At 34.1% G+C, this 25,304-nt stretch overlaps 4 protein-coding genes across 6 annotated transcripts; 3 read left to right on the forward strand and 1 right to left on the reverse strand.

The window, feature by feature from the left end:
• The first annotated feature begins 434 nt into the window (after nucleotides 1-434).
• LOC136276390 (estradiol 17-beta-dehydrogenase 2-like) lies at nucleotides 435-2,336 on the forward strand. Its single transcript, XM_066088283.1, has 3 exons — nucleotides 435-480; nucleotides 1,576-1,776; nucleotides 2,194-2,336. The coding sequence occupies exons 1-3, from the start codon at nucleotides 435-437 to the stop codon at nucleotides 2,334-2,336; spliced, it is 390 nt and encodes a 129-aa protein (XP_065944355.1).
• Nucleotides 1,539-3,262, forward strand: LOC136276016 (D-beta-hydroxybutyrate dehydrogenase, mitochondrial-like). Of its 3 annotated transcripts, none has more exons than XM_066086655.1 (4): nucleotides 1,539-1,776; nucleotides 2,194-2,332; nucleotides 2,461-2,648; nucleotides 2,893-3,262. In XM_066086655.1, exons 3-4 carry the CDS (start codon nucleotides 2,520-2,522, stop codon nucleotides 3,118-3,120), a joined length of 357 nt encoding a protein of 118 aa, XP_065942727.1. In that variant the 5' UTR covers nucleotides 1,539-1,776; nucleotides 2,194-2,332; nucleotides 2,461-2,519; the 3' UTR covers nucleotides 3,121-3,262. The 3 variants fall into 3 exon arrangements, with proteins under 3 accessions (XP_065942727.1, XP_065942725.1, XP_065942726.1); XM_066086653.1 differs by having other exon boundaries at nucleotides 2,194-2,316; XM_066086654.1 differs by lacking the exon at nucleotides 1,539-1,776 and having other exon boundaries at nucleotides 2,139-2,316.
• A 134-nt stretch (nucleotides 3,263-3,396) lies between these two features.
• LOC105327243 (zinc finger C2HC domain-containing protein 1C) lies at nucleotides 3,397-9,248 on the reverse strand. Its single transcript, XM_011427593.4, has 4 exons — nucleotides 9,092-9,248; nucleotides 6,034-7,030; nucleotides 5,099-5,704; nucleotides 3,397-4,884 (listed from the first exon to the last, which is right to left on the reverse strand). Exons 2-4 carry the CDS (start codon nucleotides 6,997-6,999, stop codon nucleotides 4,630-4,632), a joined length of 1,827 nt encoding a protein of 608 aa, XP_011425895.3. The 5' UTR covers nucleotides 7,000-7,030; nucleotides 9,092-9,248; the 3' UTR covers nucleotides 3,397-4,629.
• On the forward strand, nucleotides 9,234-25,060 carry LOC105327244 (DNA mismatch repair protein Mlh3). Its single transcript, XM_011427594.4, has 16 exons — nucleotides 9,234-9,517; nucleotides 11,180-11,359; nucleotides 11,960-12,065; nucleotides 12,376-16,247; nucleotides 16,340-16,417; nucleotides 16,739-16,918; nucleotides 17,234-17,295; nucleotides 17,422-17,529; nucleotides 17,728-17,791; nucleotides 18,400-18,471; nucleotides 18,771-18,896; nucleotides 18,989-19,110; nucleotides 19,325-19,348; nucleotides 19,540-19,618; nucleotides 19,987-20,135; nucleotides 21,299-25,060. Exons 2-16 carry the CDS (start codon nucleotides 11,233-11,235, stop codon nucleotides 21,350-21,352), a joined length of 5,223 nt encoding a protein of 1,740 aa, XP_011425896.3. The 5' UTR covers nucleotides 9,234-9,517; nucleotides 11,180-11,232; the 3' UTR covers nucleotides 21,353-25,060.
• Nucleotides 25,061-25,304: the final 244 nt, after the last annotated feature.

Here is a 25,304-nt window from a genome sequence, read left to right on the forward strand (position 1 = left end):
TCATGTCTGTGGTCAAAATCAAAATAGTGTCATGCATTGTTTCTTTTAAAAAAAAAAACCGCGCGGTATTCAATTTCTCTGCACAGCCTATTGTGTTATATAGGACCGACGATATGTTTTCAAAAACAAGCAATGTACATGTACATGTGAAATGGACAGCTGCATATATTACTATTAGTATGCCATATGTCATATGTCGGCGATCGAATTCATGTTTTTATCTATAATTGGGACTCTTTTAAACGTCGATCGTTATCTATACACGTTCTGTTCTTTTAAAATGTCGGAAGAAATAATTCTGGAATGGGCCATTTTTCTTGGATTTTACATTTTCTTGCTCGTTTTATTTTTCTTAAACATTTATTTTATTTCGTCATTTTTGATACTATACATTGTACTCCAGTTTATCCAGTCTAAAAACAAAAAACTACTGCATGCCTGTAAAAAGCAAGGCGGTCCTTGTGACCGGGTGCGATAGAGGTAAGAGTATACATGTATATGTATAGGAACTCTTGTCGAATGATTTCAAGAAATTAAAAATTCAATTTGTTGACCACTCTAACATATTTGAATGTATTTTATATTTTTTAAAAAACCCATTAAAATGCGTTTAAATGAAATTAAATTATTGTGCTTTGATGGATTCTAAATTCCTAAAAAAAAAATTAGATCTAAAGATCCATCATTTAGAATTTTGTATGTAAATAAATAATGCAACCAATCTAGCGATGCGCGGATTTTGAAATTTTGCCCGGGGTGGGGGGGGGGGGTCCGAGTTGTATTATTTTTTTGGCTGAAAATGAAAATGAGGCTACTAATAACTATACTTGTATACGTGTGTGTCGAAGTAATATTCTAACTGAAAAATAAAACGACAGATATGAACATTGTGATAAATCAATTTCTAACAAATACAGACACGTACCATTGGGGGAGCAGTTTTTGTTCGCAGAAGACATTTTTCTTAAATTCAAAATTTGAAATATCATGGAGTTGGTCCCATACATTTTTTGGAGCAAGAAAGAAATAGAAGAGAAAATAAGGATTTCAATAGTCAAATTAAAGTTACAAGGAATACTACCCACCCACCCCCCCCCCCATTTATATAGGTATATAAAATTACATGTACTAACTGAAAATATCTGTTTATTGTTCATTAAGAATTAAATGTCATTACATTCGTATGATCATTCATCTTTTAGAACATAGGTAAATATACATTTATTTATATATAAAAGGAGATTTTTGTCCCACTTAATCTGACAATACTAGTAGGTGTGTGAATCTACGTATACAATACATCATCTTATGTGCTCTCTCTCTCTCTCTCTCTCTCTCTCTCTCTCTCTCTCTCTCTCTCTCTCTCTCTCTCTCTCGCTCTCTCTCTGTAGGTGGTTTAAAAATACGATTAAGATTTTCATGATTTTGAGAATTTTTTTGGCTTGTCAATTGCAACATTTTTTGGAGGAACGGCTCCCCCCCCCCCCCCCAACTTTCAAAAACGATGCTACGTGCCTGAAATAATTATTCCCGTCTGTCATCAAACGCTGTAATACTGAACCTGTCTTTATGCAGGCTTTGGTCATCACTTTGCCAGATATTTAGACGACGTAGGATTCACCGTGTATGCGGGAGTCTTACACAAAGACAGCGCAGGCGCAAAGAAGCTGAAGTCCCACAGCTCCAAGAGACTACACGCGCTTCAACTGGACGTCACCTGCGATAGCGACATCAAAGAAGCCGTAGCTTTCATCACTGCACACTCCAAAAACAGAGGTCAATAGCTCGGAAACACTTATCAATAAACAATGTAGTATATTATTCGTTTAGATCACCGGGTTTTGACAAAATCTGGGGATATTTTTTTTTCATTTACTTTATACATGTATATACTAGCAGGGACGTATATACGTCCCTGGTACTTTATATATAAACGATTTTTATACGATTTTTAATTGGTAAACAGAAGAACAGACGGTGTTCTTCGATTGTCCAAGACTTGGCTGGTGGTGGTGGTGGTGGTTGGGGGGGGGGGGGGGGGGGGTATGGGGACGAAACTATCGATTTCCTACGCTACGGGAATTTTGTTACATGCAGCGCCAGTAACATATCTAGCTCCAATACAATATTCGATGCTATAAGTTATGCAACAATATAGTCTTATGATAATGATAGACCATTCATTGATTGTAGGATTATGGGGCGTTGTCAACAACGCTGGAGTAAACGTAGTGGGGGATATGGAGACGACCCCGATAGATCAGATTAATCGATGCCTGTCCATCAACCTGTTTGGGATGATTCGGGTCACTCAGGGTACGAAAGTCTCATGGTAAATCAGAGAGAGAGAGAGAGAGAGAGAGAGGAGAGGGGCCATCATGATTTATTATGAAATGCAATGTGCAGTCATACATATTCTGTGACGGATTTTAAAAAAAAAAAGGTTTTATTTTTTCACAGGAAGAATCGTCAATATTTCCAGCGTCAGGGGGTGATACTCGGCACATATCGATTATCACATGTCAAAGTCTGCTTTGGAGTCAGTATCAGACAGTCTGAGACTAGAAATGCGTCCCTGTGGGGTAGGGGTCAGCATCATAGAGCCAGGGAAATTCGACGCCGCTAAGACCATCAGTGACCCAGAAATCGTAATTAACGTCAGGCAATGACACATTTACAGTTCTATTATACCGATAGACATTGATGGATCTAGATAAAGTATTACAGAAACCAGTTTCAGCTATGATTTTTTTTTCTGAAAAAAGAACATCTAAAATTATGAAAAGTTTAAATAGGTTTTTGATTGTGAAATCATATTCAACAAAAAATACTTTTCCTTTAAAGCAATTAATTGCAGAAAAAAAATGCAGTAAAATTTCATTTTTCTTCCAGGTGAAAATTCGTCGAGATGAAGTGGACATCCAATGGGAACGAGCTACGGAGGAAGTGAAGAGTTTTTACGGAAAGGACTACTTTAACCTATTTTTCCTGAAAGACAACCGGGAGAATTCGGCAGAGTCTCCGGACAAAGTAATTGAGGCTGTAGTGGACGCCCTTCTAAACGAGGCCCCTAGGGCGCGCTATCTGGTCCCCGGCAGCTCTAGGCTGCAAAAATTCTAAAGAATCACCAGAGCTAACACTGTGGATATATCCTGTTCCATGAATGCAATATTTTATTGACTGCAATGCGCAACTAATCTTTTCAGACATTGTGAAGCAACATATGTAACTTCTATCTTCATTCTACATAATACCGGTCAACGTTTTCCATACAAGTACCAGTGAAATTCAATACATCCCACTGAAAGTACTTGTTTATAAGTATTTCAACGTTTCATTCCCAGCAATCTAAAGGTCTTGGTATGTGCAATTCAATAAAGACTTCAATAAAAAATAATCACATTGATGAAATTTATTTCAAAAATTCAAATATTAATAAAAATTTAACTGTTGTATAACAAGCTCTTGTCTCCCTAGGAACACATGTTTGGTCAAAATCAAAATAACATGCATTATATTCTAAAATTGTTTTTCTATACAAAAAAGTTTTTAAATGCATAACTTTTGCATCAACAATTGGTTTAATTGGTATATATGAATTGAAATGTACATTGTATATATATTTTACAATCTCAAAAACATCAAGTTATATCACAATTTCATGGGACTAATTCTTTTGTGCATCTTTGAAGTGCAGCAGATTTCATTTGTAAAAAGATTTTTTATTAAAATATGATAATAATAAATCATATATAATCATAGAAATATTTATGAAAATTAAAATAAAACCTTGAGTACAACTGAAATAAACATAAAGACATACACTTGATGACTTATATCAGCATAACCAAGAATGAAATAAAATGTACGTACAATAATACTGTACAAATTTTACAAACAATGAATGTAATGTTCAGATAAATGTCTAGTATTGCAATGAAATAAATGAATGTACATTGTACAATCTTTGTCAAATTTAAAATTTGCATTATTTATGATCATTAAAACAGTATTTAATTTCAACCAAAAAATTTATTGTTCTTGCCCCTAATCCCCCCCCCCCCCCTTCACCCTCTTATAAATTGATATTTTTGATCATATAGGATAGGAACTACACATGATTTAAAATTGTCATTATATTTTATAAATTGAAATGACATGTACATTAAATTTCTTTTAACTATGAAGCTTATAAATTATTGATATTGGCAATAACAGGCAAAGATTGTGGCTCCATGTCTAAATATATAAACACATGTCCAATAAAAACTTAAATAAAAAGTTATGGGGAAAAAAAATCTGCATTTGTATTTATACAGCACAGAATGCTGCTCTCATGATTTATGTTTACCACTTTCAAATACAAGAAAAAAAAAACCAAATAATTTCAATTGAAAAAAAATAGCACTTCTGAAATCTTAAAAATAAAATAATCTCTCATTCTAAAAGCAAATGCAATTTTTATTCAGACATTTATAAAGAATCAGCCAATTAAACATCATTCAACTTGTGCACTGTCACACTTTGTTTTATACTCCTCTGCAAAGACATTTATAAACAGTACACAATAAAAACCAGTGGGAAAAAAAGGGTTATTTAAGGTTACGCATACTTTCAAACTGCACTCCTTTATCGCCTCCCTTTCCTTGCCGGGGGAGGACGAGTATTGAGGTCTTTACATCTAGGTATGTGTCTTGCAGCAGCATCGGGATTAAACTTTCTGGAGCAATAGGGGCACTGCTTGTAGTCGGGATTTTCTGAGGGCGGTGGAGGTGTTATGTCTCGAATGCTTCCTCCCGTTTTCTCAATTTCTGCACATTTCTTGGCATACCTTAAAGCTTGGATGAAACTCTCTCTCTTTTTTCTCCAATCACCATTCTTTTTCTGCAGTTAAAAAAAAAGAATACAAAATGTTATTTTCCTTCAAACTGTAAAAACACCATATTTTATTTTTATAATAAATATTTCAAATGTGTATTATGAATAAAATTTATTGTACCGGTATATTGATTTATTCATACACACTTTTTATAGAGATTTTAATGCAAGAATTATTGTATGTCACTGAACAATGAAAGCATTAAGGCTGTTTATTTACTGGAGGAGTCTTGGATCTGTTTCGACTATCGGCATAATTCTCCATTTCTGTTCCGGCTACTCTCATCTTGGTTGGATCCATCACCTTGCGTTTTTTGGTCACGTTTCCACAGGCATTCTTGTGACGCTGTAATCTGTCAGCTGCAAACTTTCTCCCACAGTTGTTACAGGTTGCTAGTTTGATCTTGCTATCTGCATAAGCATCGGCATCCTGACTGGCTTTCTCATACATTGAAATATCGTTGGTGGCGAACTGTGGGGAAGGGGTTCTCTCAACGGGGGCAGGGTGTTTGGGGGGCTGCTGCCTTTTCTGGACCCTGGCTGGTTTAGGCTTTGGTGGAGGGGTGGGTTGGTACTGCTCCTCTGGAGAATACCTCCTATATGTGCTGTCTATTTTGTTGCTTGAGGTATAGAAGTCTTCTTCCTGATGTTGAGGCCTGGCATTGTATTTTGGCTTGTTCGCTTCAGTTTCAGCAAGTCTTCTCTGGAATTCCTCTTCCTCTTTCTTTCTCTCCTCCTCCTCTTTTCTCCTTCGTTCTTCCTCCTCTTTCATTCTTCTTCGCCTTTCCTCTTCTCTTTTTTTTCTTCTTTCCATTTCTTTCTTTTCCTAAAAATAATCACTAAAAATATTATAGGTGTTCATTTATTTAAACATCTTCGCAGTATATATTTACCAGTAAGAAAAATTACACAAAATAGAGAATCAATGGTGCTCTAGAGTGGAGTATTTAGAAGATTTCAAAACCAGATTGATTTGACTTTAAACCAAATTAAATATCAAACTATGGGTAGGTTGCATTTGACAAATACAAATCTATCATAAAACCTTTTGGGCGTTACTGGATTTGATGATCTCATAAATGATAATACTTAAAGAATGATTCCTTATTCCATGAACAATTACAGTAACATAAGTAATGTGTATAGATAATTTACCTCAATTTCTTCCCTTTCCCTCTCCACTCTGATTCTTTCCAGGTCAGCCTGTTGTCTGGCAATTTGTTCCATCAACTCTCGCTGTTTCCTCACAATCTCATCCTGGGAATTGGTGGTGTTATCATTTTCATCTCCCTCATCCTCACTGGGTTCGTACTCATACCCAGAGTTTTCCTGCCGGTGAGCATTCAGTCGATTCTCTCTCTCTTGATTTTGTTCCATCTGCCATTTCTGGAATTCTGTCATTTTGGCTTGCTGTGATTTCCCTGATGGAGGTTTCCCAGATCTGTTCATTTTTTGATTTTTGATGTTTTTCAGGTTTGATATGTTTGGAGGAGGTGTTTCATCAACTGGAGATTTTTCAGACCGATAGGAACCAGTCCTTGAAGGAACATTCTTATGATAACCATTCATTTGTTTCTTCTTGTCTTCAACAACGGAATCCTTGGTACTTGGGCGCCCATGTCTTTGAGGCTTCTGGGGAACTGTAGCATTACGATCAATAGGAGCCAATGGGTTCCCCCTATCTCTCCCCATGGATTTAACCGAAGTTCCTGAATGTTGTCTACTACCATTGTTTGGAGACCAAGTTCCTCCGTTTTGAGATTGACCACCCTGTTTTATCATCTTGTAATGATTATTGATCGTTGGTACATGCTGGATATTGCCATTCTGCTCAATCTCTCTTCTCTGTTTGAAGAAATCTCTCATGGAGCCTTTGGCCTGTACTCTATGCAGAGCTCTTTTCTGATTTTCCTCATACATATTGATCAGTTTTTCCTCCTTTTCCCTGAGTATTTTCTGTTGGTAATTTGACTGTAGTTGCTGAAGCCGAGAGGGTTTCTGCCCTGGCCCCCTTTCATTGTTAGCCTCTAGAGGGGGTAGGGGATGTGACTGAGGTTGAAATCTGGGTATTTTTGACATTCCTCTTAAAGCCGGAGCGTAATCCACATCAAGTCTGCTCATCTGGACTGGCAATGCTGGTTAATCGCAATTCCTGAAAAAGAGATTTGAAAATTTATTAATTCAGGAATTCAAGATGCCTGTTTCCTATTTACTTTCATATATAGATGTACAATGCAGGTATATATCAAGAAAATCTCACTTTACACTGCAGTAATAAATTCCCACAAATTTAAATGCCTGGTCTGGATTTGAGAATAATAATTACTTCACTGCATGTTTTCAGTAGAGTGACTTTGAAATTGATATAGATCGAGGTAGAGAGAAATATACTACCGTTAATCTCCTCACCTCAGATAAAACCAATTCAGTTACCGGTACTCTCACAATATAATCATCTCTACATACTGTATAGGGAAAGGTATTGTTTACTTGTAGTTATATACGCAAGCAAGCAACGCATGAAAATCAATCTCCTTCAATCCATTAACTTTCCTTCATCAACATATAGGCAACATGTGAATAATTGATGATGCATATATACACTTGAGGGGGTTTGTTATATGTGGCAAGCTAGTGTAAATTATTCAAAGTTTAAGAATGTCTTCTAATAATGCTGTATCTATAAAGTATTAATTTGCAACTTCTGCAGATCGTAAAAAAAAGAAAATTTCATCCAGATCAAAATTGAGAATGGATCAAGCGCGAGTTTATTGTAAATATGTTTTGACAATACTATTAGACTAATTAAGACCTGTATACTTGAACCTATTTTAATCAACTCTGGAGATTAAACCCCTTAATCAAGGGAAATTGGATGCATTATTATGACTTATAACAAAATATAATTAACAAAAGCAGGTCTCAACATGCTCAACAAGACATATCGGTAAATTGAATTTAAACATTAATTATATGGTTGACTTGATAAAAATCAGTTGCACAGCAGGAAAATACATTTACTAATTATAATTAACAAAGATTATGATTGAAAATATTATAGATTGTTAATTATCAATTAAAATAGTTCGATCAGTTCAGTTCTTTATTAACTTTTAAGCAATATATACATTGATATATAAATGAGTTTACTGCACTTTTTATTATAAATACCGATATTGAATTATGCCAATGATATAATCTGCAGATATAGCTTATAATTAGCAAATTAATTAATCTGCCTTTAGAAAATAATATTTTTACAGTTTTGTGACTGCACTGGACCCACTGCAAATTCTTAATTCAGAATATGTTTATGACAATTAAGCTGACACCCAAAAAATATTTCACCTTATTGACATGTATTTATTTATTTGTTGATTGATAAAGATTTAAAAAATCATTTGGATATAAGCTGTTTGAATAATTATATGATCTATATTCTTAGATTTACTGTGTTACAGACATTTTATACATGTCAATTACCTCTGAGTCAGGATATGTCATGTGTTTGTTTGCACTTGGTCATATTAGGTTTGTGATTTTTAAAAGTCTTAACATGCCTTATCATCACAGTAGATTCAAAAGATAAAACACAATAGCAGCATTATTTCAAAACTTCACCACCAATCATGCTAAACAAATGAGATTAGATCAAAACCGATTATATTACAAGTTCTATTAAAATAATGAATAACACTTATAAGTAGCTATATACAATCTCAGTGACTCAATGTTCAAACATATATTATATTTATAGGTGTTTGCATGAATTCTGATCTGATCAAGTTAAAACAAATTTTATTTTTATCAGTTATACTGTACAGCTAATTGGAATTACAACCATTTAAAAAATATATGAGTAAAACCATGTTGTCTTGAATCAAACACATCCAAGTTTCGAAATAACAAAATAAAGGACTTCCTCAAATTAAATAGGCTATATGATAAAATTGTTCAAAATATTAAAATCGGTCTGTTATTAAAAAAATTCAACACTATTATTATGATCATAAACATTCTTCTGTCGTAGGTGTTAGCAGATATGAGCCTATCAAAAATGAATAAATGAGTTCTAATGAACAATTTGTAGAGTTGTCTATTACGTATAAGATATAAACCTATGATGTTACAACTATAGATGTATTTTCTTTATGTATAAATATGAGACAGTTTCACAACGTTAATATATATCTAAAATACTATCTTTTCTTACCGTTTTCAAGGAGTACGTGCCCCGTCCAAATCTCCGACTGTGTGTTGTCAAAACCCAGTCACGAATGGCATGGACGCCGCCATGTTGTTTACATTAGCTTGACAACTGATACGTAAACAAATGTTGCATGTCTTTTTTAAAAACAAAATCGGGGATTATATACAATTGACCCCCTTATCAAGTAAAATATAATCTGAATAAAAACTTTAAGGCTTTAATTAGTTTAAATCAATCAAGTAATCTTGATAATATTAATTTTATTTTGGAACTTGGTAACAAGCGAAATCTCGCATTCATCTCGCGCGATTTCTCAAATATGAAAGTAGAAAGTCTGCATGCGATGACTAATACTGTGTAGGATGTTTCCCTGAAGGGGACTTATTTTGTCTCGATTTAATACACAGGTGTCATCATAATTTGTCAAAGGTAAATTCTCTTTGATTTGCATTGTCGTAAACCCATACTTTTAAGGGACTTCAAAAGTTGATCAAGTACACTTGATCCATGTTGGTGCGTGCAAGTTGTCATGTTTTAGTGAAAATTCTAAATATAAAGATATGTTTATTAAGGAAATTAAGTTAAGAAAATGATGACTCTGGTTCACGAAAATGATGTTTATTTTTTATGAAGTAATACCCAATCAGTATGTCTCATATTTAACCAAACATGTCGGAAAGTAATTAAATACATTTATAGTGAATATGTCTTAAGACTAGTTTACCATCTATCTTTTGCAATTGAGGTTAATTTAAATGATCGTGAACTCAGAAGCCAGAGCAACTTCAACTTCTCTTACTATTGAAATTCTGGTGAAATTACCAATCACAAAACACCGATTAGGGTAGGAGGTAGATAGAATGTTCTGTCATTTAAATGAGAGATGTACGTCTTAAGGACCCAGTTTAAGGATAGAATTCGTCCCATATACTTGCTTCATAGCAAATAAAAAAATTATAACGCGCTGTTTCTTGCCTAAATTGTCATACGATTGGTCTTAAATACAATGTTGCTCTTTTATAATCCCATAATCATGATAATACTACGTACAAAATTATAACGGTTTTTGCCACAAAATCACTGCCAGTTTTAACATCACGTTTGAAAATTCGCTGTTTATGGTTGCCATGTTTATGATAAAATCCGAGACATTCCGAGTGCGATTTCCAACAAAACAGCAGGCAAATTCAAACATGTATTTTATCAAAATGCCTTGGTACGACTCATTAAATGGATATTTTGTGGACTAAACTACACATTCATGTTTAATAATTTAATTATAATATATTATATAATATTATAAAAATAATGTACATTAATTTTGTAATGTATAAAAATGTGTTTTTCCCCTGCAGATTATTTTTAACAGACTTGAAATCGGGGCGAAGCTGATCCGCTTTGCGACTGCTATACTCTGTCCCAAGATATCCTGGATTTACATTTTGCTTAATTGCATGATATTTATAAATACCTCAGGGTTCAAACGATGTTCATTCAAAAGTATGAAAAATTTCCATGATTTCTCAGTTGAAACGCTCCTGTTAGCTTATCAGGTTCCAATACAATGCTAAAAAATATGATGTCTACGGGGATTTTGTATTGCAGTAAGCCGGGATGATAACATTGTAAAATTGCGCGATGTATTCCGAGTGTATTCCGAATGGAGAAAAGATGTAAACATTCCCCATTATAAATCTCCTTAAGGAATCTTTTTTCGTTCCTGTGAATTTTTTCGAGTGAAAGATGATAATGGGTCAATGAAATTATCTTGGAAATTATCCCTTTCAACTATTTCAATTGCACTTCTTTCACAGGTATGTGTATTTTTATTAAAAATCGTCCAAATGTGCTGCATAAATATCTTGGGACAGACTATGCATTGCAAGTATATGGGACAAATTCTTACTGTGACCCGAGCGTAGCCTGGTCATGGTAAGATTATTTTTTTTTAGGTTGGAGGGTAAAATATAAGGTTGGTCGGGCGACCAGAAATAGCTAGGACTATTTTTTCTTTTGGCCTTATAAATATATTAAGTTCATGCACTCAATTCTGCCAACACAATCTAAAACTTTACTCCGTTACTTCACCAGCTAAGACAATGCAAGAGGATGAAATCACTTGAGATGTCTATCAAAGCAGAGTGATGGATGAAAATAACAGCAGACTACAGCCATTAACACAGGACCTGCAGTCTCTCTTGAGGACTGGGGTAGCACTAACTAGTGTTTCTCAGTGTGTGGAGGAGCTGGTCCTCAACTCCATTGATGCAGGTCTGTATAAAGATATACTGTGGAATCATTTTTATTTGTGGGGGTCAATGTTCGTGGGTAGCCAACATTTTCCTGGATCTTGGGGACGTAATTTCGTTGGTAGTCTAATCAGGATAATTTTAATTAGTATTAAACAAGTGATTGTGTATAGGTTCGTGGGGATGTGAATTCGTGGGCAAAGGTTACCAACAAAAGCCACGAACATTGGTCTCCCACTAACAATGATAATTCCACAGTATTGCATAGGCTAATTTAATTCATTTCAAAATGATATTGTGCTAGTCAGTAAATTCATATGGTAAGCCTGTTGGGTAAATGTACAGTAGGAAGAGCTTCAACATCCATACATTTGAAAAACAATAATAGGAAGGTGCATTACAGCGACACAGGAAATAGTTGCTGTCTTGGTTGGCTATAAAGTTGCTGTTGTCTTCATAGCCAGTAAAATGGTTAAAATAATATTTACTAATTAGGTATTATGTTAAAAATGAATATTATACAGTATTAGATACTATAGTTATGAATTGATATTATATTGATATCAAAATATTGTAAATTAACAGCCAAATTTTTTTGCAAACACAAAGATTTATGTTTCAGGAGCAACATGTATTGCTGTGAGAGTAGACATGTCCTGCTTTAAGATCCAGGTGTTTGACAATGGACATGGAATACAAAAGGATGACTTAGAAACAGTGGCTGAGAGGTAAAAAAAAAAAAAAAAAAATAAGGAATTAAAGTTCAAAGGAGCTTGCGAAGTTTGTCAAAAGCTGACTAATGTATTTCTCACAATCTACACAGATCATGTTATCAATACTACACTGTAATATATTCTTTTAAATTAACTGTTAGAAATTACATGCCAGATTAGTTTTGAGGAAGATATGGTGTTTTATCATTCCTTTTAGAATTTTAATATGTGGGACAAGGCAGGTACCCACATAATCAACAAATATGGAGTCATCAAGAAATGTGATGTTATCACAGTATTTAAGAAATGATAAACTATTTTTCAGATATTATACAAGTAAGTGCCACACAGTGAAGGACCTTGACAATTTGTGTTACTTTGGCTATAGAGGGGAGGCAGTGGCAAGTCTAAGAGAGATATCTGCAGTGTTAGAGATAGTCTCCAGAACCAAGTTCCTACCACAGTCTTATTGCAAGATTTTCCAAAATGGAGACCCACTCCCAGTTGTTGAATCAACTGTGCCTCGCCCAAGTGTGGGAACAACTATAACTAGCCACAATGTGTTTTATAATTTTCCTGTCAGGCAGAAACATACCAATCAGAATTTGGAATTTGAGAAAGTCCGGCAGAAGTTAGAGGCCATTGCTCTGGTGCATTGCGGTGTATCCATAAGTCTCCGCAATGACATTTCAGGACAAGTGGTTTTACAGACCCATAAAACTAACTCACTGCTCAGCACTTTCACAAGTTTGTTTGGGGCTGCAAAATCAAGTTCTCTCTGTGCAATGGAGGCAGAAACTGAACATTTTAAGATTAAGGCATACTTTGGAAAAGAAGGCAGCTCAAGGAAGGACCATCAGTTTGTTTATGTGAACAAAAGAATAGTGCTGAAAACAGAAGTCAGCAAGATTGTAAATAGCATACTAGGAAAGTCTCTGATTGTGAAAGCCAAGACTTCTTATACCAAAGCACTACTGGAAGATAGCCCAACAAAGCATGTAGACAGGTACCCAATATTTGTTATCCTGTTAGATTGTGCCTTTTCAGAATATGACATTACATTTGAACCAGCCAAGACCTTTGTTCAATTCAAACACTGGGAATCGTTAAAAGATAGTTTAGAGAACCTTGTTCAGTCTTTCCTTGTGAAGGAGAACCTGCTTTTGTCCAAGGCAAATTCCCCAAGCCCAAAGGACAATTCTTGTGACAAGGAAGAGTTTGAAGAATCGCCAGAAATTGCTTCAGTAGATACAAGTGATATATCCAGGGATATTCACACCAGTATGATCCATGCTGGGATGTCCTCCAAACTGGTAAAAAGAAAAAAAGATTTTTATCATAAAGAAAACATTGAATTGCATAATAACCAACCTCCCATGGAAGACACCGAGAATGGTGATGATATTGTAGCTAGTGATCCTGTAGGCAATACTTATGACTTAAGCCAAGAAGGTGTGAGCATAACTCATGGTATACATTCACCAAATGATAATGTGGAAGAAATTCCTACAGGTGAAAACTTGGAGGAAATGAATGATGGAGTACGTTTTGGTATTGAAAGTGGAAACTGTGATAAGAACAATGATCAAATACAGATCTGTATGGAGGAGGATGAAAGGCTCGTACAAACACCTTTGACAAACAAAATAGATGAAAGGGAACCACCCAGATTGCATTGCAAGAAAGTTTGTGAAAGTCAAGCAGCATCAGTAGATACAGAAGATGTCCTAGTTGAATATGATGAGGAAGATCCATTAAACTTTCACAACACTGGTTCCCCTGCTCAAGATGAAGTGCCTCAGAAAATCCCAAAGAAAAAATACATTTGTATAACTACTCCATATATTAGTCCAGGTGGAAATTCCACCCTTTCCACTTTTAAGAAAAGTATTCATGGTACTAGAACTGGTAGAAGAAACTCTTCAGAGAAAATATCCCTGGTGGAAAGACTTAAACAAAGAAAAAGCAATGGAAAGAGTGCTGAAAACCATGGAAGACATTCAAAGTTACCAGATGCCAGAGTTCATATTCCTGAAAAAGACAGTTTATCTGGTAAAAGTGATAAATCAGCTTGTGAGAAATCTCTGAGCCAAAAGTCGAGATCAGCAGCATCTGGTATTTTATTGAAGGACAATACCAGGAGCATTAATGAAAATGGTACTGTTCATTTGAGAGATGATTCTGTTGACACAGAGAGAAAAACAGACAGAACTCTAAACCATGGATTAAAAAAACATTTGCAAACTCGGGCAATTGATTGTCTAAGATTAGAGGGAGCTACAAGCACAGTTTGTCATTGTTGTAATAAGAGTGTGAGTGATTGTGATTCGATACCTAACAGAGGCACAGAGGCCCCTGTGTCAGAAAATCAAATATCCAACTCAACCGATTCCCAGCGAGAAGTCAATGTTCGATCTGATATTCATCAAACACTGAATCCAAGTTTGGAGTCTGAAAATGTTTTGACTGCATCCCATGAAACATTGGACAGAGATAAGAATGGTATAGATCTGCAGCCAAAGAAAAGAAAAAATGTTCGTGCTGCTGAAACTACATCATCAAAACTGTCAAAGTTGGCTCAGGAAAATAGAGAAACCGAACAGAAAAATGATGATGTTTCCTCAAGTACTAGTCAATCAAGGTATTTTGGTTTGGATGAATTTGCCATACCTGTATCTTTACAGAAGGGATTCCAATTTAAGAGTGCAAAGCTGAGTGAATCAACCAATGAAGAATCCCGTAATCTCTCTGGGGAGCAATATTCTATCTCACCTCCAAGCTTTCTACAGACAGCACAAATTATTAGAAATAATCATGCTGAAAAAGAAAATATAACTCGAAATGTCTTTGAAAAGAAAAAATCAGTGAGATCCATTGAGGAGTTTGAAATTTGGCCCCCCAAAAGTAATAACTCTTATCAGTTAATTGACCATACTGTATTTCCAACAGTGAATGAAACTTCTGATGATAGCAATTCAAATTTAACTTCTCATATCAGAGATCCTTTTATTGTGGAAATAGATGACTTTCACAATGATGCACAATACAATTCAAGAAATGCTCGAAACGAATCACAGCAAGAAGTTGAAATTTGTGCTGAATCAGAATTGCAGGAGACTGAGTCCCAAAAGAATGAGTTGGATTTTGAGTGTGACTTGATGTGTGATGAAACACTGGATGATATCGAGATATCTGCTAGAAGGGTGAAGGAATTCAATGAAGTGAAGCAGTGTGAACCACTTGTGGAGGCATTTTGGAATTTTGAGGAGTCCCAAGAATTCATTCCTACCGATTTAACTTTTGACTCTGACTTTTCAAGAGAGATCCAAGAGCCCAGCAGGAAAAAACTTAATCTGTCCTTAGTGGCTTCTTTGGGTTTTAATTTTTCTCCTATAAATGGCAGCAAAAGTGGAGAGAATACTCCTAACACACCCAACTCAGACCTGACTGTGCCAACGTTTGAACTGAGAACCTGTTGTTCTCCAACTGGATCAGAAGGATTTTCACCTAATCTGGATTTACAAAGTCCTAATTCACATCACCCTCCTACTCCAGATATAGATTTATTCAATAATGCAGAAATGGAAACTGCAGTTGATAAAGAAGATCACATGAGTTCAGCACCATCGGAAAACCAAGATACATGTAGTTTAAAGATCCTTACGCTATCAAGAATCTTGGAAAAAGAAGAACAGAATGACAGTTCGGATCAAAGTCCTCCATGTTTAAGTTGTGAGGAAGGAGACAATATTTCTAATTGGTTTTCACTTGGATCAAACTGTGCATCTTGTGATAAAAATTCAAGAACACAAAATGACTTTGTAAATGTACCTAATGGATCATTGTTAGAATCTCCATGTTCCAATAGCTTATCTCCACAGCACCAGGCAGATGGAGGCCAGGATTCAAACAAACAGTTGACAGAGGCAGAGCCTTTAACAGAGCAGCATGAAGGCACTGTTTTCACAAGTTGCATAAGCAGACTTGAATCTGAATGTAGCCAGGAAAAGGAAGACAAGCCAGACAAGAATTTACTCCAGAGTACCAGTGATCATCCAGTTTCATCCAGTCCCGGTGTGTCCAGTCCATGGTCAGAGCTAGCGGATGATGAACTGATGAATTTGGATATTGACCAGTGCAAGGAATCAGATCCAGAGCCTCAAAAGATATGGATTAAAATTGCAGATAAAAAGACAGGTTTATTCAATGATTTCGTATGGTTGAATTGTGTCTGTTTCAGTTTGTAGTATGTACATGTATATATGATCTGTTTCTTATATTTTATACAGGAAGAGATATTTTTGTTAACAAGAACACAGGTCATACAGTGACAGATGAGAATTTGATCCCTAAAGAAGAAAGAGAAGGTATAAAGGATTCGTGTTTCAGATTGTTATACTGTAGATCTCTATTTATACATGAGGATTTACTATTTTCTTAAAAGTGCAGGAAGCACCCAGTGTTGATTTTGAAGATTTTATTTTATTTTTCTGACAGAAAATATAAAAAAAAAAATTCTGCACTTTGGATTTAATATTCTAGCCATTTAACACAAAATGCCAGAATAACAGAATTAAGTAACATGTGCATAAAATATGGAATTGACAGTAACATTAATTGTATAGATTTGGTCATTTTGAATCTTGCTGTTTTTGAAATGATTTTGGATTATAACTGTTCTGTTTCAGATTACAGGAGTAACGTGACTGAAGCCTCACAGTGTAGGAGACTTGTAAAGAACAGGACAAGCACCTGCTCCCCGTCCATCACATCTTCCATTCGAACGATGATAGAAAAACACTTTGATGCTGATGATGAAATGATTTCTGTGAAATGGAAGGATAAAGAAGCACTTGAAGGAGCACAAGGTTGATCACCTTTTCTCTGTACTCGCTGAAAATGTTCTTTCAATGATATTTATGGGCATCAATTTTCACAGATTTAGTCAGACTAAATCTTTTGAGGTTTAATACGTAAATTCACTGAAAATGGTTTTTTAATCACATCTTCTGTTTAATTCTTTGTACTGCGATGAAGATTTGATTTCAAAGATCAACCTTACAACAAAAACCACAAAAATAAATGTTCAAAGAATATTTGTGAAACCACAGAAAGTATCATGTTTTATTCTGCATTTCCTGATTGCGTATACTTTGTTTTAGTAATATTTATTTCATTTTTAGGACCATGTGTAGCAGATCTCTTTAAAGAATGGGAAAATCCAGTGTTTCTCAGACCAGAAATGGTAATGATAGATGAAAGTCAGTGAAATCACTGTAGTGATTGAAATTAACAATTACCAGGTATGTTTGTACAGAAAAGAGTTGGTGTCAAAGAAAGAATATTCAGTCTTTGTGCTGTGTTTTTGCAGGATGTACTAAATGCAGAAGCACCAAAGGAGAGAACAGTGGGAGCCAGCAAAGCTCAGAGATCACTCAATCCTTGTACATTTACCAAAGAGATGCTCAAAAACATACAGGTTAGTTTGTCAGAATTGAATCTGTACAATGTCTTTCTCTAAGTGCAGCCATGATTGTTGTGTGATGAAAGTACATGTATTCATGCCAATAGCTTCTAGCAATTTAGAGCAAGATATGGTGTTTCAAAGTGAACTACTGTCACTAGTGAAATTATTAAGGGTAACTACAATTTAAAATTTGTTTTTAACTTATTTTAGGTTCTGGGACAGATGGATAACAAGTTTATAGTTTGTATCATGACGACACAGGATCAAGCCACAGGCAAGTCCAACATCTTCTTGTCATCTACTTAAATATACAAGTGCATTTTGTATAAGTAAAATTCATTCCATAGACTATAGTCTGTCCCAAGATATTTTTGCCACATATTTTCTTAAATTATTCGATATTTATAACTACCTCTTGATTCAGACATGTTCATTCAATAGTATGAAAAAATCCCAAGATTTCCCTTTTGAAACGCCCCCTCATGCTTGTCAGCTTTCAATACACGGCTAAAAATAGAAAGTCTACGAGAATTTGGCAATGCATCGGCCATTATTAAGCCCAGATGATAATGTTGCAAAATTGTGCAAGGTATTCCGAGTGACTTCCGAATTGAGAAAAGATGTCAACATTCCCCATTATGAATCTCTGTAGGAAATCTGTTTTTGTTCCTGTAAATTTTTACGAGGGAAAAATGATAATGTGTGAATGAAGTTATCTTGAAAATTTTCCCTTCCATCGATTTCAATTGCACTTCTTTCACAGGTATGTGTATTTTTATTAAAATTTGTCCAGATGTGCAGCATAAATATCTTGAGACAGACTATAGTAAAAACAATGCTGCATTTATAACTCCTACTTGATGATGTATGCTGATTATTTAGGTACAGAGTTGCTAGTTGTGTTTGATCAGCATGCAGCCCATGAAAGAGTCAGACTGGAACAGTTTACAAAAGGTACTTTACTTGTGATGACAGTGATTTTCATTTACCGGGTAAATACATGAATAGGATGTTCTCAACAAAAGATTTGCTAACTTTGATATCTAGTACATGTATAATTCTTTGGTATAATCATATAATTATGGTTTCGTTGCCTAGGGAGAATAAAACATGTATGTCGATTTAAAACACTTACAAAATGATTGTGGGTTGTATGGTTATCATGGAAAAGAGCTCATGGAAAAAAATATCATCAAGCATAATGAACTTAGTTTTATATTTGAATCAGTAGTAATAAACACTTTATTTTACAGATTGTTATGAGAGCAGTGAGGGGAGACAATTCAAGTCTTGCATCCTGAGTCCTCCTGAGGAGCTGAAACTGACTGAGGAGGATGTCAGGGTTATGGAGGCCTTTCGAGAGGAATTCAGCAGGATTGGTAAAAAAACATTTCAATGTTTTAATTGTGGATTTTTTTTCATTTAATGAGGAGCAGAATTTTCCCTAATTGTTATTTTTCTGTGTTTGAAGGTATTTGTTTTTCAAGGAGTCAGCTGTCCAGAGACTCTGTGTTGATCAAAGAAATCCCAACATGCATCACCACAAAGGAAGTGAAACAAAGAGAGGGCATTGTCATTTTAAACATTCTTAAGGTAAGTCTTGATTTCTGGAATAAGACATACTGCCATAGGATTTAAGATGAATTCAAAGTTAGGTTTTATGTACCCACTATGTGTGTGTTGATATTTCATTAATGAAGTGTTTTGATTTGAATGCATTTAAAATGTTCAAAGAATTTATTTTTGTTTAATTTCTTTCTTAACTTATCAGTTTAATTCATTCTCTTTTTTTATTCTTGAATTTCAGAATACTATTACTGAACATGTACAGGTGAGAAACTTTTAAGACATTGTACAGAGTAATTTTAACAAAACAGAAAGTATTTTGAAACATTGAATCTATTGAATGATGGAATAGATCCGATGTTTGTACACGCAAGTACCAGTATATACATTTCAGCTGTCCATATAAATCATTCTAATGCAATGTACATGCATACATAAAATTGAAATTTTTTTCAGTTCCTGAAGTCTACCAAAGGTGCAAAGAATCATATGCCCCTGACGATTCACAAACTCATGTGTGGCCTGGCTTGTAGAGGTACATGCTTTTAAAAAACAATATTAGTTCAATTTAGATATTAAGTTCTATAGTAACAATGCTTTATTTGCATATAGACTAGTGAGACTACTAATTTTGAATGATTTATTCTGTGTTTTAGGTAAGGCAACAAAACTAACTTGTTGATACTCGTACATGTAATTAATATATCAGTATCTCCATTTTAATTCTGTTTATACTCTGAAATATTGCAGTATATTGTGAGAACTTGTAATTAAATTTTGATGTAAAACTGTGGAAAGATATTAAAGGTTGCTATGAATTGATGCTAGGAAATGTCTATGTGTATGTATACATGTCTACTCTATGATGTGTCTGTAACTGTTGTATTTCTGACCTGACAACAGGTGCCATCAAGTTTGGGGACGCCCTGACTCGGGAGGAGTGTGGGGACCTCCTCCAGTCCCTCTCCCTGTGTGACCTCCCCTTCCAGTGTGCTCATGGCCGACCCTCTGTAATGCCACTGATTGCAACGGATAAACTCACCAACAAATATGTAAGCCATCTCCCATAGATCTAGATTTATTTTCATGTAAAAATTGGTTTCAGACAATGTGATTCTCTGTTTGTTTGGGTTTGATAATTTTTAGATCTAGGATTTTGTTTTGTTTAGAACATAGAATTGATTCTGTGTTAGAATAAATATGATTTCTTTCGTTTGAGGGATGATTTAGACAGAAATCAATTTCTGCTTGGTATAATAATGAATTAATTATCCGGAAATATAAGGTTTTCATTCAAATACCTGTTTGTGTCACCTGGTTCTTAAGAACCGGTTTATTAGCAAGGCTATATAAAGAATTGCTCAGGTGTTAAATACCAGTTTAGGATGACATGTACAGCGGAAAGTTTAAATTTTCAGAATTGTTTTATTAAAATAAATAAATCATGTGATCCAACTTAATGCCATAATTATGTACGTGTACATTTAATATGCCAAATATTAAATAGCTGCAGCGTGTCGTTGCTAATTCCACATAGTGTGTTGTTATTTACTAGTATCATAGTATTCAGCTTTCATTTGGAAAGTACCGGTAATGAATGGATTTAAAGGAGAAGTATAGATATCTAATAGTGCTTCTTCATATATTATATAAAAATAAACATTACTCTGAATCTGGTGAAATCCATTGTATGAAGTTTATCAGTTTAGATCCTCCTGTTACCATCTATAAATTGAAACATATCTCTCCATTTTCTATATGTTTATGTTTTTTTTTTCAGCTTGCCAAAAGTGTTATTTTTGTAAAACATCTTTGAACTTAGTAATTTGTATTGTTTAAAATAAATTAAAAGTATATATGTATATATATAAGAATGTAGAACAGACAAAAGCAGTAGGGAAGGTAACAACACTTTCAAAATTGAATGGGCTGAGGATCAAGTATCCTTAAAGTAATGCAGAGATTGTATGTGTAAAAACTGAAAATATTTATGTTCATGATCATGGTATAATGTACATGTATCTACATGTATATATCAAAACGAATCCAATACATCAGTTTTGTATTTTGTGTAGATTTAACAGATAATCAAAATGAATCACAGAATTAAATCAATATTATTATAAACAGGTGAATTAGTGAACATTTGGGATATTTTATAGATTTTGAATGGCCGGGAGTGCACTATTGAATGATATTGCTTTTTCCTTTGCAGGTCACCAGAAGACCAAATCTTTGGAAAATTGCTCAGAAATTGCAATGCAAGTAACTTAATTTAACAGAATGTGGTAAAAAAAAAATAACACATTATGAGTTGTCACAAATTTTTCCCCAGAGGAAAATTTAAGAAATAATCTAGTCAGTTTTGTTTTAAAATTGGGAAGAACCTGGAAACTTGTATAAGGTAATTTAATTTTACAAATTAATTTTTCTTGTTGGATATATGTTTCCCTAAACTCATGTATAAGAGATTGTTTAGATAGTCAGTATGACTAGATGGGAGTTCTTCCCCTTTGGCCAAGATCTTTCTTTTTTCTCATAGAGGCTTAAGGGTTTTTTGTTTGGTCATCCTGTGACCTTGATTGTGAAACTATAATTGAATGATATTTGTCAAAAGCCTGTCTCGACCATAACATTACAAACTTAGAAGTCTATATAATATTTTTGAGATACGTAATAATGTGTTAAGATGTAAAAGTACATCTATAAAGAAAGCTTGTTTATGAAAAGACTGACCTAAGAGTTTTGAAAATATAGTGCCATTTTTGTAACTGTTGAATCATATCCCCTCTTCCCCCCCCCCCCCCCCCCCCCATTTTTTCATGACCACCTATTATTTGTTAAAACAGGTATTATCACAACCATTTACATTTACCCATAAGAAATGATGAGCTGCATGAAAAGTTCAGGGTTTTTTTTTGAAACCAATCACATCAAGTATTTCAAAGCTAAAAGGACTAAGTGCGTATTTATGCATTTTTTGCCCCCAAAATCAAAGTTTAATAAAGAGCTTTAAAAATAAGGTGAAAGATAGTTAAAATCATGTTGGAAATAAATGTGTAAAAGGTTATCACCACAGTGACGTCATAATGTAGAAATGACGTCATGAAGATTGCATTATTTTGATAAATTGATGATTTGTGGCAAAATATGGGTGTTTTCCAATGGTTTTTCGACTAGGAAACATCGAGCGCAGGCTTGCTCAAGTACCATTTTTAGTATAATGTGTATAACTCTCTGAAGAAAAACATATGTTAAAATTGCAATTGAGCAGACCTGCGCTCTATACTTCCGAATGCAAAATATAGAGCAAAAATGAGAATATTTTCATTTGTTTGCAAATTTGCAGGAATTGGGTCATCTAGGTGACGTCATAGATAAACAGCGAATGAGCAATGATGACTAAAATCAACATCAAAGTTATAGAAATCCTCTATACAATGATTTGTGAAGATTTTATTTTTATACGATACAATTTAAAAATTGGTTGAAATCGGGGGCAGATATTTGATCATAACGCACATAGTCCTTTGTGTCTCTGATGAAATGTTCTCTGTTTATTTCTTATGTGATGTATGCAGCAAAACGTTTCTCGTTGGTTACCTGGTATTTGATAACATGTATAATTTTTGTGCCTCAAAACAGATGCTAGGTATTTTAAAAAAAAAAACCAACTATTTATTTATTTATTTCTTGGAACATTTTCAAGGTGAACATGTATATTTAAATTCACTTTTTTCAAAAAATATACATGTACATGTTTATATATGTACATATTTTTTGAATGTCAGAGGTAATGGAGATCGCTTTGTACTGATTAGTCATAAGTGATACATGAATTCTATATGACAGAATTATAGGATTGTAATACATTTCAACAGGTGTGCACATATGCAGAAAATTCTAATGTTTGTGTATTTGTTTTTACATGTGCAGCAGTTTACATGTTTTTGTACTGTACTTAAAGTTGTTGGCTGCTTTATGAAGTAGAATATTTCAGATGTAAAGAGACTTGGAGGTAGCACTATCTCTCTGTTTGATTTTGTGAACGTTAAGTATCACTGATTTTGAGAATTTTTTCCATTTGTGTGCTGAAATTCTTCATGTAACTTTGTTTTGAATTTTTTTTCTTGATATTAAATTTGTGTTTGTACTGATAGTACAATGTACTGACTATTGTTTGATTTATACACATGATAAGATACTTAAAATTAAGCATGGATTTTGAATTTATTCTTTTACATATATGAATGGCATTTAGCGATGTGCTTGATTTAGCAGAAGCGGCTTTTTGCCAAAAAATTACAAAGTATAACAGCCAAATGTAATATGTTTACAGTAGTCAACGAGAAAACTTATTCTTATCCATTAGTGTACATGGGAAAGGTTTTTTCCCATATCAGAGAAAATCATATAACTTTAAGATCTAGGGTTCTTAGAAACATCTGTTCATGTATGTATGCATTTGTGAGGTCCACAGATAGGTATTATTTAAAAATATCTTTTTGTTTATTGTAAATCTGTGATTACAATTAGGTATTATTTATACAATATTGCCTTAATGATTAAGGGTAATTCATATTTAGAATATAAATGAAAATCTGTATTTACTTAATAGATTCTAAATATGTTTTTCTTGTTATAATAGTCAAATATTTATTGCCTTTATTATTGTTGTGCCTTATCTAGAAACTTTAGCAGTATATAGCCTACATTTATTTTCAACTTTTTGTCATGAATTTGTCCTGAAAGTTACATCAGATATATACATCTCCATTACACACTCAGAAAATCTCCACCCTTCGTCTCATTGCCAAATACTCCAAGCAATAATTGCTTGAACAAAGAACAACTCAAAATAAGCTGGAGGTCTTGTGGCAGCTATAAGTGTAGAAATACATGTCGGTCATTGAAGTGCTTGTTAATTTATTCTGATAGATTTATTGCCTGTTAGTGCTATAAAACTTTGGACTTGTTTGGAGCCATTTTAATGTGTTGATTAATGTCATGTTCATTTAGCCACACTTTGCTGATATATGTTAAATGTAAAGATACTCTTTACGTATGCTGCTTACTCTTTCAATGGGAATTATTTATACCAGTTATTCATGATGTCACAGAGTGTAATACTCCAATTAATACATACGTAATAGTTATGAATAAGCAGGTTACTAGTATAGAGTTCCTCAGCTTTGGACAGGTGCTTTGTAGGCATTTTTTGCAAATCTGCATTAGACTTTTTTAAATCCCATTTTCAAACATTAACTTTGAGGGCAGCTTATTTTTGCTGTATAAAATTTGAAAGGAGTTGCCTTTATTCAATGTCATCTGCCTAAGTCAGCTGTTGTTTTCATTTTTGTTTGTTTGATTTTGGTTTTTTACTGGTATGTTGTTGTAGTTGGAGTATAACACATGTATAACAATTACATCTTTTTAAACCATCATCTGCTGGAATACTACATTAGATGTAAACTGTTTTCAAGAAGTTCTGCCTTTGTCATCCAATTTTATGGTGGCCTTTCCATTGTCATTCTGTTTGTCATTCTCATTGTAAGTTGCTTTCTTATCTGAATCTTTTTCCACCATCACATCAGCTGGTACATCAAACAAATCCCCGATTGTCAGTTGTTCAGTTTTATTTTTCAGCTAGCTCAAGATGTATAAGTACTATGTTAAATCTACCCTTTGATACAATTCTTAACTTTATTTTTACAAAAAAATTTCTAAATATGAAGTATGTATGGTGTACCAAAATGGCAAAAAGTCTCTTATATTTTTGTTCATATTTACACACTGTAGAGAGATACTATAACTACTTAATATATATAGTTATGTCTGGTGTTGCACTACCATGCTGTGATAAATAGTACTGATGCCATGACTGTGATATTTGTACTGAACAATTAATAATATTGTTTTCTGAACAAAAAACATACGAGTAACTGTTGCTTCAATAAAATGTGAACAAAAAAGACAACTACATTGTTTCTTGCTTCTGATAAAAAAATTGTTTGCACTTTGGGATAATCATGAACCCCTGTACACAGTAGGTACTGGTAGTAAAGCCGGTGCGATGGTTAAACGGAATTATATATTTTTAAGCGGAGCCATGAACTCTTCGACAATGGCTTCTCTGGCTGGTGCGTTATGTGATAATTATGGTGATGATGATGATGTTTTGTTTGATTTTTCGCGCACAAACGATGTGTGCCCCAATTTAA

The sequence above is a fragment of the Magallana gigas genome, chromosome 6, assembly GCF_963853765.1.
Source record: "Magallana gigas chromosome 6, xbMagGiga1.1, whole genome shotgun sequence".
Lineage (NCBI taxonomy): Eukaryota > Metazoa > Mollusca > Bivalvia > Ostreida > Ostreidae > Magallana > Magallana gigas.